A 17,999-nucleotide genomic window follows, 5' to 3' on the forward strand; every position below is an offset into this window, starting at 1 on the left:
TCCCTTTTCCCTCAGCATGACTGGCTCAGGAATTCTGGGAGTTGAAGTCCACAAGTCATAAAGCGGCCTAGGCCTAGGTCAGGTGTAGGCAACCTTGGCTTTTATGACTGGTGGACTTCAACTCCCAGAATTCCTGAGCCAGCATGGCTCAGCTTGGAAACCTCCCTTTCCCCTTAGCATGGCTGCCTCAGGAATTCTGGGAGTTGAAGTCCATGAGTCATAAAAGAGCCGAGGTTGCCTACCCCTGACCCAGACCCATAAGCCAAGCCAACAGGCTGAGTTCACCCCGATAAATACACACTACGGCAGGTCCTCGACGTACGACCACCAGTGAGCCCAGATTTTCTGTTGCTAAGTGAGACGTTTGTGAAGTGAGTTTTGCCCCATTTTAAGACCTTTCTTGACACAGTTGCGAGGGGAATCACTGCAGTTGTTAAGTTAATGACACGGTTGTTAAGTGAATCTGGCTTCCTCATTGACCTTGCTTGTGAGAAGGTGGCAAATGGTGATCACAGGACCCCGGGACACTGTGACCGTCATAAATATGAGTCAGTTGTCAAGTCTCTGAATTTTGATGCCAGAACTGCGGGAATGCTACAACGGTCATAAGTGCGAAAAATGGTCATAAGTCACTTTTTTCAGTGCCCTGGCAACTTCAAATGGTCACTAAATGAACTGTGGTAAGTCGAGGACTACCTGCAGAGCAGAGGTCTTTTGGGCACCAGGGACCGGTGCCATGGACAGAGGTTTTTCCACGGACCAGAGGGTGTGTGTGGTTTTGTGTGCTGCCTGCATCCCATGGATGGGGCTTTGCTTGTTTGTGCGGACCGGTTGCTGGCAGGCTGCGGCCCGGTACTGGTCCATGGATCAGGGGTTGGGGACCCCTGCTGTACAGGACTAATCCAAAAGAAGCAACGGATGGAAAGTCATCAAGGAGAGAAGCAACTTAGAACTAAGGAGAAACTTCCTGACGGTTAGAACAATTAACCAGTGGAACTACCTGCCTCCAGAAGCGGTGAATGCTCCAACCCTGGAAGTTTTTCAGAAGAGACTGGACAGCCAGTTGTCTGAAATGGTGTAGGTAGGGCAAGGCTTTTCAACCTTTTCACCCCTTGTACCACTTTTTATTTTTTTTTATGTTTTTTATTTTAATTCCATTTCTATCCCGCCCTTCTCCGAAGACTCAGGGCGGCTTACAAGCTTAGCAGTAGCCTTCATTCTAGGTATATGCCTGCTTATTAGGCATATACTTTTAGGATATGGCAACATCTAAGTACCACCAGTCGCCCTAGCAAGGTGTCAAAAACTTAATGACCTCCCCCCCCTACAAAAAAGGAAAAAAGTGATGAAGTATAGGTAGTCCTCAACTTACAACAGTTCGCTTAGTGACTTTTTGAAGTTACAACGGCTCTGAAAAAAGCCGAGCAAGACCACAGCCGAGCAAGACACCTGCCTGCCCGCCCGGTGGCGCTCTTCCTCCTGTCCGAGGTTTTCATTGTTGGGAGCATTTCTGTTCAGGATTGGCAGCGGGGGTGGGGTGGGGGGTGTTTGGTTTTTATTCCTCCCCCCCCCATCTGCTGGGTGTTTGCAGCAGGTTTTGGTCCCTTCACATGACCCTGGGACACTGTGACCATCATAAATATGAATCGGTTGCCAAGCATCTGAATGTAAATCACAACAACCTGGAGATGCTGCCACATTCCAGCTGATCGGCGCTTCTTCTGGGCTCAGCGGAAGCGCCGGGATCAGTGCCAAGCTCCAGCTGGATCCTGGCGCTGATCCTGGCGCTTCCGCTGAGCCCCGACAGCCCTGCAGCTCCAGCCGTCTCTCGCTCAGGCTTGTGCGGTGCTGCCACCGGTTCAGCTCATTCCCCTCCCCCGCTACCACTTTTCTAGGATGGCTGCGTACCACCTGCCAGGTGCCAAAGTGCCACAGGTGGTACCCGTACCACTGGTTGGAAAGCCCTGGATCAGAAGACCTCCAAAGTCTCTTCCAACTTCATTATTGCTGTTATTATGAAAAATAATCAAATTTATGAAGGGGGATGCCTGCAGCTGCTTCTAATTAAGAAAGGTTTAATCCGCAGCTACAATCCGGGTTCGATTTCCGACCATTTGCCTCCGGTCCTCGCTGGGGTCCTCCTCTTGGCTGGCTGCTTTGCAAACCAGCCAGGTAAGGAAGACAGATGGAACTCAATAGCTGCCTGTCGGGTCCTGCATTAGTTGGAGGAAATGGCGCCCGAGCACCCCACCTGGCAGTCTATGGGTGGGCGTGGGGTGGAGGTGGATAAAGACGGGTGCCAGCCACTTGACAGCACCGTTTCTGCCTGGGCGGGCGAGAGATGACTGGCAGTGCCCCCAGTCTGACTCCACCGCAGCTGCTGGCTTGGCAGCAGGAGGCAGGGAAGGAGAGAAAGAGACGGGTGCCCTTCACCCAACCAACAAGTTGCGTTGCTAGATGGGCAAGCTGTGCCCGGCCTTGGGTTCAAGAGGCCGAGCTGATCTCGTTCTTCCCTAGCTGTGTGGTTGGTCCAGAAGGGAAGGATGTGGGCATCGTTGATTTCTGCCTTGTAAGGGAAGTTCAGTTGCCTTCCAGGGAAATCTCAGTGTTTTGCTTTAAATTCTTGATTTCCCTTACTCTCTCAGGCCCTGTTTGGGACCCTTATGGCACTCGTTCTTCTGGCTGCTTCTTCTTCCCTTCTTTCCCCCATTTCCCCCCCTCCCTTCCCTTTCCTTCTTCCCTCTTTCCATCTTCCTTCCTTCCTTCTTCTCCCTCCCCTCCCTTCTTTCTTCCTTCCTTCCTTCCTCCTCCCCTCCCTTCTTCCTTCCTTCCTTCTTCCTCCCCTCCCTTCTTTCCTCCCTTCTTCCTTCCTTCCTTCCATACTTCCTTCCTTCTCCCTCCCCTCCCTTCTTTCCTCCCTTCTTCCTTCCTTCCCCCTCCCCTCCCTTCTTCCTTCCTTCCTTCCTTCCATACTTCCTTCCTTCTCCCTCCCCTCCCTTCTTCCTTCCTTCCTTCCTTCCATACTTCCTTCCTTCTCCCTCCCCTCCCTTCTTCCTTCCTTCCTTCCTTCCATACTTCCTTCCTTCTCCCTCCCCTCCCTTCTTCCTTCCTTCCTTCCTTTCATACTTCCTTCCTTCTCCCTCCCCTCCCTTCTTCCTTCCTTCCTTCCTTCTCCCTCCCCTCCCTTCTTCCTTCCTTCCTTCCTTCCTTCCATACTTCCTTCCTTCTCCCTCCCCTCCCTTCTTCCTTCCTTCCTTCTCCCTCCCCTCCCTTCTTCCTTCCTTCCTTCCTTTCATACTTCCTTCCTTCTCCCTCCCCTTCCTTCTTCCTTCCTTCCTTCCATACTTCCTTCCTTCTCCCTCCCCTCCCTTCTTTCCTCCCTTCTTCCTTCCTTCCTTCTCCCTCCCCTCCCTTCTTCCTTCCTTCCTTCCTTCCTTCCTTCCTTTCATACTTCCTTCCTTCTCCCTCCCCTCCCTTCTTCCCTCCCTTCTTCCTTCCTTCCTCCCTCTCTCTTTCCTTCCTTCCTTTCCTTTCCCTTAGTCCCTTCCTCTTTCCTTTTTTTCCTTTCCCCCCCCCCCCCCCCGCTCTCCCTTTCTTTCCTCCTGGATCTCCCATTTCCAACCAGGGCCCGCCTTATCTTCGTCTTCTCCTTCCCCAAATGACCTGGAAGCTCAAAAAGGCATCGGAAGGCGGCTTTGCTTCCCTGTCTCGGATTATTTTCTCTCTGCCTTCCTCTCTGCTCTGTATAAATTTATGCAAAGGCCTTCCTTAAAAAAAAAAAAAAAACCCACGTAACAACCCGAACACTGCTGCAGACGTGTGATGGAAATGACATTAAAAAATAAGAATCGGGGTGGGGGGGTGGGGTGGGGAAAGAGCTGAGCATATCCGGGGGGACCGAGTCGCCCCTCCTTCCTCCCCCTCCCCCTCCCGCCGCCGCCAAGGCTCTTCTTATGATCTCACAACCAGGCCAGAATTGTGGACTTGGAGGCTGGCCAGGATCTCTTCAAACCTGGCGCTGCCGGCTTTGTTCAGAGCCCTCCGTTGTTCCCAACAGACAGCTGTCCAGCCTCGGTTGGAGATCTGCAGCCCGAGAAGGCTGCCCGGCTCTCTAGCTAATTGCTTCTATTGTCCTGGTCCTTATCCTCAAAATGTTCCTTATAGCGTCCAGCTGGACTCTCCCAACTTGCAGATGCCCCCCCCCCTCCACCCTATTTAACTACTAGTCCTTCAGAGCAGGAGTACAGAACCAGCCTCAGCTTTAGTTCTCCAGGTCATGGAAATTTAGCTGCAGGTCATCCTTGACTTACAACAGTTCATTTAGCAACCGTTCAAAGTTACGACGGCACTGAGAAAGGCGACTCAGGGCCGCTTTTGACACTTACAACTTCCTTCCTTCCTTCCTTCCTTCCTTCCTTCCTTCCTTCCTTCCTTCCTTCCTTCCTTCCTTCCTTCCTTCCTTTTTCTTTTCTTTCTCTCTCTCTCTCTCTCTCTTTCTTTCCCCGTGGTTCACCTGATCAGAATTCGAACGCTTGGCAACTGACTCGTATTTATGATGGTCGCAGTGTCCCCCCCTGGGTCACGCGATCCCCTTTTTGCGACCTTCCGCCAAACAAAGTCACCGGAGACGCCAGATTCACTGAACGACCGTGGGACTAACTTAACAGCGGCAGCAATTTGCTTAACCGCCGGGGCAAGACAGGTTGTAAAAATGGAGCAAAATTGAGCAACTATCTCGATTAGCAATAGAAATCTGGGCCTCCGCTGTGGTCGTAAATTGGAGAAAATTGGAGAAATCCTAGGAATGAACTGCCTTGGGATAAAAAATATGGAGCCAGCTGATGGCCTTGGGCAGGGGTAGGCAAACCTGGCTCTTTTATGACTCCTGGACTTCAACTCCCAGAATTCCTGAGCCAGCATGGCTCAGCTTGGAAACTTCTCCCTTTCCCCTCAGCATGGCTGGCTCAGGAATTCTGGGAGTTGAAGTCCACAAATCTTACTAGACCAGGGGTAGGCAAACTTGGCTCTTTTATGACTCCTGGACTTCAACTCCCAGAATTCTTGAGCCAGCTATAGCTCAGCTTGGAAACCTCTCCCTTTCCCCTCAGCATGGCTGGCTCAGGAATTCTGGGAGTTCCAGTCCACAAATCTTACTGGCAACCTTGGCTCTTTTATGACTTGTGGACTTCAACTCCCAGAATTCCTGAGCCAGCCACACTGAGGGAAAAGGGAGAGGTTTCCAAGCTGAGTCATGCTAGCTCAGGAATTCTGGGAGTTGAAGTCCACGAGTCATTAAAGAGCCAAGGTTGCCTACCCCTGACCTAGGCTACTTTATGACTCCTGGACTTCCACTCCCAGAATTCCTGAGCCAGCCACACTGAGGGAAAAGGGAGAGGTTTCCAAGCTGAGTTATGCTAGCTCAGGAATTCTGGGAGTTGAAGTCCACGAGTCATAAAAGAGCCAAGGTTGCCTACGCCTGGCCTTGGGCTTCTGCTTCACCAACCTTGGGTAGGCCTCAAGCTCTCAAAATCAAAATTGGCCATAATTTCTCTTTCCTTTCTGCAGAGCTCCAGATACGACCTCCTTTGCTCTCTCTCTCTCTCTCTCTCTCTCTCTCTCTCTCTCTCTCTCTCTCTCTCTCTCTCTCTCTCTCTCTCTCTGTGTGTGTGTGTGTGTGTGTGTAAAGATCTGTGTCTGGGTTGGTGTGTGTGTGTGCGGCAGGAACAAAAAAGCTAATACAATCCTAGGTTGTATAAACAGAGGCATAGAATCAAAATCTCGTGAAGTATTAGTACCGCTTCAATAATAATTAATAATAATCAAGTTGGAAGGGACCATGGAGGGCATCTAGTCCAACCCCCTCCTTTATAAAGCCTTAGTAAAGCCACACCTGGAATCCTGCATCCAGTTTTGGTCACCACATTACAAAAAAAGATGTCGAGACTTTGGAAGAAGTATGGAGAGGAGCAACTACAATGAGCAAAGGCCTGAAGGGCTAAAACATACGAAGTACAGCTGTGGGACTTGGGTTTGGCCAGTCTAGAGAAAAGAAGGACTGGGGGGACGGGACATGATAGCAGTGTTCCTGTATCTGAGGGGCTGCCCCAAAGAAGAAGGGGTCACATTATTCTCCAAAGCACCTGAGGGCAGGAAAAAGAAACGAGGGTTGGAAACTAAGCAAAGAGAGAAGCAACCTGGAACTAAGGAGAAACTTCCTGACACGGAGGACAATTAACTACTAGTGGAACAGCTTGTCACCAGAGGTTGTGGGTGCTCCATCACTGGAGGTTTTTAAGAAGAGACTAGACAGCCATTTGTCTGAAATGGCATAGGGTCCCCTGCTTGAGCAGGGGGTTAGACTAGAAGACCTCCGACGTCCCTTCCAGCTCTATTCTGATGGATTGATCTCCACGCGCTCTGAGCCCTGCCAAGTCAGTGCAAAAGGAATCTCAGGGTTCACTCACACATTTACGGGTTTTGTCGTTTTTTTGTGGTTTTTTTTTTTGGTCTGCTAACATTTGTCTTCACTACCGGCAACAACTGTATTTCATCAGCCTCCGTCAGGTCACATCACCCTGGCTAAGTAAACCGTTATTCCCTAGATTTATTCCCCTTGAAGCTCGGCAGAGAATCTCAGGTTACTGCAATCGTTCCACCCGCCCCGGGTCTCAGCTCTTGATTGCCTGCAATCTGTCACTGCCTCTCGTCCCGGTCCCGTCACTGCCAGGAGCTAAAGATATTAAAAAGAGAGAAATCCCCAAGTGGCATTTGCGAGATTTGCTGCTCTCCGCCTGCTCTGGGCCTCTTTTTCCATCTTGTTGGGAAAACTCCCACTCCCGATCCACAAAGTGACCTCTTGTGCAGATAGGGCTCTGGCTACGGCCACTTGGAGGTCCGTGGAGGGGGGGGGGTTGGTGGAGTTTTAAATAGGGCTCCAACTAATACATTTAGAAGAGTGGAGGGGGGCACACTTGGAAGACTGCCTCCAGTTTTGGTCACCACGCTAGAAAAAAGACTGTTGAGACTCTGGAAAGAGTGCAGAGAAGAGCAGCAAAGAGGATCAGGGGACTGGAGGCTAAAACATATCAATGGAACGGTTGCAGAATTGTGTTTGCCTAGTTCAGGGATCTGCAACCTTGACAACTTTAAGACTTGAGGACTTCAGCTCCCAGGATGCTGGCTGAGCAATTCTGGGAGCCGAAGTCCACAAGTCTTACAGTTGTCAAGGTTGCAGACCCCTGGTTTAGTTTAATGAAGAGAAGGACTAGAGGGCACATGACAGAAGCGTTCCAATATTTGAGGGGCTGCCCCAAAGAAGAGGGAGTCAAGCTATTCTCCAAAGCGCCTCAAGGCAGAAGAAGAAGCAATGGATGGAAGCTAATCAAGGAGAGAAGCAACCTAGAACTAAGGAGAAACTTGCTGACAGTGAGAACAATTAACCAGTGGAACAACCTGCCTCCAGAAGTTGTGGATGCTCCAATACTGGAGGTTTTTAGGAACAGATTGGACAGCTCTTTGTCTGAAATGGTACATAGGGTCTCCTGCTTGAGCAGAGAGTTGGACTAGAAGACCTCCAAGGTCCCTTCCAACTCTGGTATTCTGTTAAATAGCAGAAATTTCATTTCTGTAGAGCGTGCACAGTCTTACTGCGCTGAGGTAACTCAGGAGTAAATACAGTAAACAGTGGTCTATATTAAATGGTGGTTTATATTACACTGTCTACCATATACACTAGGAACAAATTACATACACATGGTAATACAGTTACAACAGGAAACGGGAGAGAGAGAGAGAGAGAGAGAGAGAGAGAGAGAGAGAGAGAGAGAGAGAGAGAGAGAGAGAGAGAGAGAGAGAGAGAGAGAGAGAGAGAGAGAGAGAGAGAGAGAGAGAGAGAGAGAGAGAGAGAGAGAGAGAGAGTCCAGCTTTTATACTCAGGCTCTTAAAGGAACACAGACCCTGCTTGCTCTTAAAGAGACACAGACACAGAACCTGCTGAGTCATTCTTATCATTGCATCATCCGGCCTTACATTACATCAGCTGGTTGGCCTTTAAATCATTACCCTGGGAATTTCTTTTGTGACTTTGTTTGGAATGAAGGTGGCACTCTGGTTGTGTGGCTCTGGGTTGTTGCAATGGGACTTGTGCAATAGGACTTTCCACTGCTCTGGATGTCTCTCCATGATGCTCCAAATATTTTGGGCATCTGATGCTCCCAAAAAGACCCTCCGGAGGGTATAAACGTGGCTCTGATCTCTGACCCTTGAAAGCAGCCGTGTCTTCTCTCTGGGATTGATTGACAGGGCTGCTTTAAAAAGCTGCTGTGCTTGCAGTTATGAGCCTGCCGTTTCCTTAGTCAGAAGTGGGAACGCGATGCACAAGACAGCAACTCTGGGCATAGTTTAGCGCTGAGAGGGAGGGAAGCTCATAATGTGTTGTGTCTGCGAAAGCAATCAAAATTGTCTGGTGTGACCTCCTGTGAGAGGTACGTGCCAGAAGAAGAAGGAAAAAGTCTGGTGGGGGAGTCTGGAGATTGAAGTCCACACACTTTAAAGTTCCCAGTTTGAGAAACACCGATCTATAGGTAGTCCTCAAGTTGCAACAGTTCGTTTAGTAGCCACTCGCTAAATGACACTGAAAAAAGCAACTTGTGACTATTTTTGACAGGGTTGTTGCAACGACCCCATGATTACATGATCAAAATTCAGACGCTTGGCAATTGACTCATATTTATGACCGTGGCCACGTCCTAAGGTCTTGTGATTTCCCCCTTTGCCACCTTCTGACGAGCAAAGCCAAGGGAGAAGCCAGAGTCACTTAACAACCGTGTTCCTAACTTAACAACTGCAAGGATTTGCTTAAGCATCGTGGCAAGACAGGTCGTAAAACGGGGATAAACTCGCTTAACAATTTTCTCACTTAGCAAGAGAAATTTGGGGCTCAGTTGGGGCCGTAAGTTGAGGACCAGCTATATATTGCCTCATAGTATCAACCTTGTGAACTCTCAAGCTTCCTCCTTCCGCTATGTATTCAAGATGGACAGTGATTAATATTTATATGTCACTTATATGTAAAGGATGTAGGTCTACTCTACACGTATGTTGTATATAGTGTGTTTAAACGTGTGTTATGTAGGTGTACACTTTGAGAGCAACTAAATTTAATTTTTAATGTGTGCCATTGTGCCCACAGTAAAAATGACAATAAAGCTATCTATCTATCTATCTATCTATCTATCTATCTATCTATCTATCTATCTATCTATCTATCTATCTATCTCTATCTATCTATCTATCTATCTATCTATCTATCTATCTATCTATCTATCTATCTATCTATCTTGATCTATCTAGCTATCATTTCTATCTGTATCTATTATCTATCTCTATTTCATCATCTATCATATCTATCTATCTATCTATCTATCTCGATCTAGCTATCTAGCTATCATTTCTGTATATATTATCTATCTCTATCTCACAATCTATCATATCTATCTATCCATCCGTCCATCTATCTGTACATCTGTACGTCCATATCTATCTATCTATCTATCTATCTATCTATCTATCTATCTATCTATCTATCTATCTATCTATCTATCTATCTCATCTCATCTCATCTCTCTCTCTCTCTCTCTCTCTCTCTCTCTCTACCTACCTACCTATCCTCCATGGCGGCTTTGCCCTGTGTTAAGGGCAAGAGAGCTTAACCCACAAGGCCTCTAATAATGAGGCCCTTCACAAGATGCCCGGAATGGACGGCCTGGCATTGATAGCCAAATGCCAGGCAAAATGTCTGATCAAACAATCTGATCTGCCCCCAGGAGAGCTCTGGCTTTGCCAGCCAGTGCAGGGAAACAGCAGCTGGCTAATAAGACTCTTCCATTAAACCCCTAACTAGAGCTTTTAAATGTCGGTTTTATGACACCCAAATTAAAAGGCTGGCCCTGGGCAACAGGCCCAGTTTGCAGGAGCTGGGCACGGTTCCCGGGGAAAGGCGGAAGGCGGGGATCACACCAGCTGGAAGGGCGAGCCGGCTGCTCAAAGGGTGATGCAGAAACAGAAGAGACCCCAGTGCAGGAAGCAGATCCAAATTCGGAATGTTGTTATTATATCGGAAAAATTAATAAGGATGACCACCTGCTCCGGCATTGGCAATTGAGCAACTGGAGGGGCGAGGGGCCAAGTGGATGGAGATGGTGAAACCTCCTCCTCCTAACCAAATGAAATCCAACGGTGAAAAAAGTAAGGTTCTACATTTAGGCAAGAACAACCAAATGCGCAGGTATAGTACAGGGCAGTGATGGCGAACCTTTTAGAGACCGAGTGCCCAAACTGCAACCCGAAACCCACTTATGTATCATTGGGTGCTGGGTGGGCATGGCCCATTGGGTGGGCGTGGCCCATTAGGTGGGCGTGGCTGCAGTAGTAACAGCAGACTGGGTGAGACTAAAAAGTTCAATCAATCGATTTCGACTTTGCGAGATCTTTTTTTCCCCGTGAGAAGTTGAAATTGATTGATTGAACCTTTTTTTTTTTTTGCACACGGCAGCCGAGGCCTAAAGTGAAAAGGTTTTATAAAACCCAGCTGAAGGCCTAGGACTGGGGCAATGGCGCACGTGCCCACGGACAGGCTCTGCGTGCCGCCTGTGGCACGCGTGCCATAGGTTCGCCACCACGGGTATAGGGGGGGTACCTTGCTCAATAGTAGTGACTGTGAGAGGAATCTCTGAGTCCTAGTGAACCATCACTTAAACATGAGCCAGCCGTGTGCTGCAGCTGCCAAAAAAGCCAACACAGTGCTGGGCTGCATTAACAGAGGGATAGAATCAAGGTCACGTGAAGGGTTAATACCGCTTTACGAGGCCTTGGAAAGGCCACACTTGGAATACGGCATCCAGTTTTGGTCACCACGATGTAAAAAAGATGTTGAGACTCTGGAAAGAGTACAGAGAAGAGCAGCAAAGATGATCAGGGGACTGGAGGCTAAAACATATAAGGAACGGTTGCAAGAACTGGGTATGTCTACTTTAACGAAGAGAAGGACGAGGGGAGACATGATAGCAGTCTTCCAATATCTCAAGGGCTGCCCCAAAGAAGAGGGAGTCAAGCTCTTCTCCAAAGCACCCGAAGGCAGGACAAGAAGCAGCAGATGGAAAGTAATGAAGGAGAGAAGCAACCTAGAAATAAAGAAGAATTTCCTAACAGCGAGAACAATTAACCGGTGGAACTACTTGCCTCCAGAAGTTGTAGCTACTCCAACACTGGAGGTTTTTAAGAAGAGACTGTCTGAAATGGTAGAGGGTTTCCTGCCTGAGCAGGGGGTTGGACTAGATAACTAGATAACTCATATTGCTAAGCACATTTGATTTGTGCTTAGATTGTAAGCCGCCCTGAGTCTTCGGAGAAGGGCGGGATATAAATGGGATTAAAAATATGTTTGTTTCCTCTTTGGCCAGCACAGGTTACTGCAGGGTGGACAAAAACGTCAAGATGGCGGCTTCTGTCTGGATCCCAAGAAGCTGTCCAACATGTATCCTAATCTACAGTCTAAATGTTGGAGGTGTGGTAGTTTAGAAGATACCTATTTTCACATGTGGTGGACTTGTAGAAATATAAAAGCTTTTTGGATTAAAATTTGGTGGAACATTCAAAAGATTTTTAAGAGAAAGATAAAGTTTTCCCCGCAATTGTTTTTATTGGGCATTGTTGTAGATTGTGATGTTAAAGAAACTAACTTGATGTTGAACATGATAACAGCAGCAAGGTTACTGGTGGGACAATATTGGAAGAAGGATAGTTTGCCCACTATAGAAGAATGGGTGTTTAAAGTTTCGAATCTTGCAGAAATGTCTAAGATTTCTGCTTATCTAAAGGATCATTCACAGGAAAGATATATTTCAGTTTGGAGGAGGTGGATAAATTATATTCAAAACAAATATGGGACTAAAAAGTATCATTTAGCTTATGAGTAGATTTTAGTGGGATATTGTTATTGGTACGTTGTTTGTAGTTATGTTAAAAGAGAGTTAAAGCGCATTATGAATTTGGTTAATTGTATATTATGCATAACTTTTTTTTATTTAGAATATGATTATTGTAACTATAATCCTGTATTTAGCTCTGGGAAGTGGGGCGGGAAGTGGGGGGGTTTGGGGTGGGAGGGATTTGGGGATATATTGTAAAATTTTGTTTTTGTAAAACTCTTTAATAAAAAAAAAAGATGGCGGCTTCTGGACCGCTTGCTCAACAGTGGACGCTTCCCACTAGTTAAGAGGTCTCCACTGTGAATTTGCATGCTGGATGTTCAACCTGGTGTCATTACAGGTAGTCCTGGACCTATGACCACAATTTCTATTGCTAAGCGAGACAGCTGTTAAGTCAGTCTGATCCCGTGTTATGACCTTCCTTGCCACCATTGTTAAGTGAATCCCTGCAGCTGTTCAATTGGTCACACCGTTGTTAAATGAATCTGGCTTCCCCCATTGACTTTGCTTGTCTGAAGGTCGCAGAAGGGGATCACGGGACCCGGAGGGATGCTGCGACTGTCGTAAATGCGAGTCACTTGCCGAGCCTCCACACTTCGATCACGTGACCACATGCAACGGTCGTGGGGAAAAGGGTCCTAAGTCACTTTTTTCAATGCCGTCGTAACTTACTAAGCGAATGTGTCAACGCTGCGAACGTCGGATGTTTTTGCTTTGACAACAGATGGAAATGTAGCCATTTTTCCCCCTTTCGCTTTTAGAATTAGATGATGCTGGGCGAGGGGGGGGAATGTGAATGAGAGTCTAGCTAGACATAGCAACACTAAACTTAGCGTGAGAATCAAGGTGACTGAGCCCTGAGCTGATAAAGAATTGGCGGGCTGGAGAGGAAGCCCTCGCTTCAAGCTAATTGGGGAATGTGATTTGTGACTGTTAATTGGAGGAGGGAATTGCGCTTTGATACTAGGTGCTGGGGGGGAGGGGAACTCCATTTTTGGCTTCGATTATGTAAGTGCCGATGCCATGCTACTCAAATAAAGATTCTTTGAGGTAAACAATGCCTCGAAGTTCTTTGAAGAGTTTCATCTGTCAGAACCATGACACCACCATTTCGACCAGCTCATCTGTCTGGAACAGTGCTTCTCAACCTTGACAGCTTGAAGACAGGTGGACGTCAACTCCCAGAATTCCCCAGCCAGGGGGGTGGGGGCAAGAATAATACAGAAGACAGATGACGGACGGCGGCTGGAAAAAGCACCTTTAGAAATATCTGAGGAATTCCTGTCCGGATATGGAATCATCCACAGTCCAGGAAGAAACGCTGTGCTCTCCTTGAGTTAGCTGATCTCTAGCTTCGGAGAGAAAAGGCTTCGGGCCCCAAATGGCTGCCCAGTCCCAGAAGGCAAATTAAAAACACCCAAAAGGCCGAACTAAAATGGTGGGTCGATGGGCAGTGAGATAGGCAAGAAACTGCTTGACATATCAAGAGGAACAACCCCCATAGGCTGGAGAAAAACTGACGTCAAACAGAGGCATCTTAATTAGGAGATGGCAAAAAGAAACGGAAGGAGTCAGATGTCTTGGCAGAAGATTTTAAAAAAATATCTATCTATCTATCTATCTATCTATCTATCTATCTATCTATCTATCTATCTATCTATCTATCTATCTCTTTCCCTCTATCATCTCTCCCTCTTTATCCATCCATATATCCTTCTATTCCTTTATCTATTCCTCTTTCTCTCTCCATCCATGTATCCTTCTATTCATTCATCCATCCAGCCATTCATTCCTTTCTCTATTATCTTTCTTTCTCTCCATCCATATATCTCTCTACCTATTCCTTTATCTATTCCTTTCTCTTTCTTTCTTTCTTTCTTTCTTTTCTTTCTCTTTCTTTCTTTCTTTCTTTCTTTCTCTTTCTTTCCTTTCTCTCTCCATCCTTGTATCCCTTTATCTATTCACTATCTATCCTATCCTATCCTATCCTATCCTATCCTATCCTATCCTATCCTATCTCTTAAAACTTTTTAAAAAGAAATATAATAGCTAACACAAACTACTATAAACTAAGAAAGAAAGAAAAAAAGGAAGAAATCAGAGAAAAAGCTAAATGTGCAAGAAAAGGGGGAAAAGATCAAAAAAGCAGCTACCAATATTCTTCGCACGGAACTTGACAACTCGCCACGGCTAACTTGCCAGGGCAAACTCACTGTGGGACCATTCAAGAATACAATTCAATTTATTTAAAATAATTTTAAAAATGTTGTAATTTAAATTCGCTCCCTCCTTTGGCATCCTTTCTTTAATGTGATCCTATTCCACCATTTCTCTGATATTAATATAACTCTTGTCCCGTGGCGTGTTAACCGCAGCGAGTTGGCTATGGCTAGTGTGCTAGACCTTTCTTCACAGCATTATAAGTGCAGGAGAGAAATCTCCCGGTTGCCGTTTAAGCCACAGAAAAGCAACTTACAGAAATGAAAAAAACAATCGTATGCAGCAGGGGTCTTCAAACTTGGCCCTTTGATGACTTGTGGACTTCAACTCCCAGAATTCCTCTGGCTGAGGAATTTGGGGAGTTGAAGTCCACAAGTCATCAAAGGGCCAAGTTTGAAGACCCCTGGTATACAGTAATGGGTCCAGCCATGGTTTCAACCGGCACAATATTGCAGCCTCTGAATAGCAATAATGTTCCTTGATTTTTCCCTTTGCTTACTGGTGACTGTTGAGTGCCCTATGTCGCTCAAGTCCAGCAAAAATGCGCTGTTTATGGTGGGGAATTGAAAACCTTTCCCCGTCTGAGTTCGGGGCGCCCATAGAATAGTGCAGGAAAAGGACGCACAAGTTTATTGGCAATACCCAACCCTTTAAAAATGTGTTTCTCAATTCTTTGGCGCTCGGCCTTTTTTATGGTCCAACTTTCACTGCCATACATTGCAACTGGGAAGACCACAGCCTTGACTATACGCACTTTTGTTGACAGGGTGACGTCTCTGCTTTTTAGTGTGCTGTCTAGATTTGCCATGGCTTTCCTCCCCAGGAGCAAGCGTCTTTTAATTTCTTGGCTGCAGTCCCCATCTGCAGTGATCTTGGAGCCCAGGAAAATAAAATACTGGTCTCCAGTAGAGTGTCCCAAAGATGCTTTTTTCGCAAGGCAACTGGAATCTCCTTGTTTTGCTTTGAAGACGTTTCGCTTCTCATCCAAGCAGCTTCTTCAGCTCTGACTGGATGGTGGGGAATGGAAGGATTTATACTCCTTGCAGACAGCTGCTCATTTGCCTTCTCTTGGAGTCCTTGAGGCCACCTGGAGGCCATCTCTGTCAAAACTGAACAGCCCTCCCTCAAGAGAAGGGGAGGGATACAACAGGGTCACCTGAGTAGTGACATCATCTATCTCTAGTCTACAACACGATCCTTTCAGTGGTTCCAAGAAGGCTCCACACCCGTTTGCACCGCTCAGATGACCCCGAGGACACAAATAAGCCTCCAGGTGGCCTCAACGACCCTCTAAAAGAAGGCAAACGACCAGCCGTCTGCAAGGAGTATAATTCCTTCCATTCCCCACCATTCAGTCAGAGCTGAAGAAGCTTCCTTGCTTCTTTATATTCCTTGCAGGCGGCTGGTCATTTGCATTCTTTTAGAGGGTCATTGAGACCACCTGGAGGTCATCTATGTCAAAATTGAAGAACCCTCTCTCAACAGAGAGGACGGATATGATACCATCTATCTCCAATCTACAACACGGTCCTTTCAGAGGTTCCAAGAAGGCTCCACGCCCATTTGCACCACTCAGGTGACCCTGAAGACACAGATAACTCTCCAAGTGGCCTCAACTCCTCTCTAAAAGAAGGCAAAGCACCGGCTGTCTGCAAGGAGTATAAATCCTTCCATTCCCCACCATTCAGTCAGAGCTGAAGGAAGCTTCTGGGACAAGAAGCGAAAGGTCTTCAAAGAAAAAACAAAAAACGTCCCGTGGCCTCGTGAAAAAAAGCACCTTTGGGACAACTACGACCCAGAATGACTGAGAACAGACACTCCCCGATGGAATGGTCCTTACCTGGTGGAAGATCAGAGCTTGGCTGATGTAGCCCCAGCTGCTGCTGGGAGAAAGGTAATGGATGGACACCAGCAGGACGACCATGAAGGCCACGCTGGCCGAAGCGTAGATGGGACTGATGAGGAACACCATCACGAGACATCCGGCAATGCCCAGCACGCAGGTGTGCCAGGTGAAATACTTGAAGGTGGGCCTGGGGAAGGAGAGCAGGTAACAGGTGATGACCCCTGGAATATCTCTGGGAAGAGATGCTCTGTTTTGGGGGGCAAGGGAGGGGGAATGCCAAGGTCCTGAACTACAGCTCCCAAGACCCCAGGAGGAGGAGCAGATGAGAGTTGCAGTTCCACACAAAAGCTGCATTCACACAACCAGCTTCATCCGTCTCCTGAAGGCACCCCTTAGACGTGTAGGCTAACAGGGAGAAGGGACCTCGGAGGTCTTCTAGTCCAGCCCCCTGCAAAAGCAGGAGACCCTAGACCATTTCAGACAGGTGGCTGTCCAGTCTCTTCTTAAAAACCTCCAGTGATGGAGCACCCACAACTTCTGGAATCATCTGTCTGAGATGGTATAGGACAGTCCTCCTGCTCGAGCAGGGGGCTGGACTAGAAGACCTCCAAGGTCCCTTCCAGCTCTATACTATTCTATTCTGTTCTGTTCTGTTCCATTTCTCTATTCTATTCTATTCTATTCTATTCTATTCTATTCTATTCTATTCTATTCTATTCTATTCTATTCTATTCTATTCTATTCTATTCTATTCTATTCTATTCTATTCTATTCTATTCTATTCTATTTCTAATTCCATTTCTTATTCTATTCTGTTCTGTTCCATTCCATTCTATTCCTTTTCTATATTCTATTTCTATTTCTATTTCTATTCTATTCTAATTCCATTTCTTATTTATTCTATTCTATTCTATTCTATTCTATTCTATTCTATTTCTAATTCCATTTCTTATTCTATTCTGTTCTGTTCCATTCCATTCTATTCCTTTTCTATATTCTATTTCTATTTCTATTTCTATTCTATTCTAATTCCATTTCTTATTTATTCTATTCTATTCTATTCTATTCTATTCTATTCTATTCTATTCTATTCTATTCTATTCTATTCTATTCTATTCTATTCTATTCTATTCTATTCTATTCCATTCTATTTCTAATTCCATTTCTTATTCTATTCTATTCTATTCTATTCTATTCTGTTCTGTTCTGTTCTGTTCTGTTCTATTCTATTCTAATTTCATTTCTTATTCTATTCTATTCTAATTCCATTTCTTATTCTACTCTACTCTACTCTACTCTACTCTACTCTACTCTACTCTACTCTATTCAGCTGTTCCACCGATTAATTGTTCTAACTATCAGAAAATTCCTCCTTAGTTCCAGGTTGCTTCTCTCCTTGACTAGTTTCCATCCGTTGCTTCCTGTCCTGCCTTCAGGTGATAGGTCAACCCTCTGTTCTCTGGGGCAACCGCTGAAGCACTGGAAGACTGCTACAGGTAGTCCTCGACTTACGACCACAATAAAGCCCACCATTTCCACCGCTAAGCAAGACAGTTGTTAAGTGAGTTTTGCCCCACTTCATGACCTTTCTTGCCACCCCCTGAGTGGTCGTACGTTGAGGACTACCTGTAGGATAGCACAGGCTTTAAAACTTTGAAATTTTATGACGGCACGGGACACGCCACGTCCCCCCACCCACCCCAGACATCTTGTGGCTGGGGCACTGGGCAGATCATTAACAACCAAAATCTGTCTGGGCTGGAATTCCAAGCCGGGTTACAGGAAATAATAGTCTTTATTTAGGCTTCAACCTGCAGCGTCCCCAGAAGACTTGAAGTCGGTTAATAATCTTTCAAGGCAATGAATACAAAATACATAACTTTCCCCCAGTGGAACGATTAAGGGCGTGCGGCACGCTCATCTCTAACCAGAAAGTACTTGTGCTG

General features: G+C 46.5%; 1 protein-coding gene across 2 annotated transcripts in view; it reads right to left on the reverse strand.

Annotated features, from left to right (window-relative positions):
* The window catches only part of LOC308669013 (solute carrier family 12 member 9-like), a 376,525-nt gene that overhangs the window by 11,374 nt on the left and 347,152 nt on the right, over nucleotides 1–17,999 (reverse strand). For both annotated transcript variants that reach the window (XM_081329437.1, XM_081329436.1), the window contains one exon: nucleotides 16,048–16,240. In XM_081329437.1, coding sequence (XP_081185563.1) covers nucleotides 16,048–16,240 — 193 coding nt within the window. The remainder of the gene's footprint in view (nucleotides 1–16,047; nucleotides 16,241–17,999) is intronic.

This window comes from Vipera berus (assembly GCF_964194415.1).
Source record: "Vipera berus genome assembly, chromosome: 5".
Taxonomy (NCBI): Eukaryota; Metazoa; Chordata; class Lepidosauria; order Squamata; family Viperidae; genus Vipera; species Vipera berus.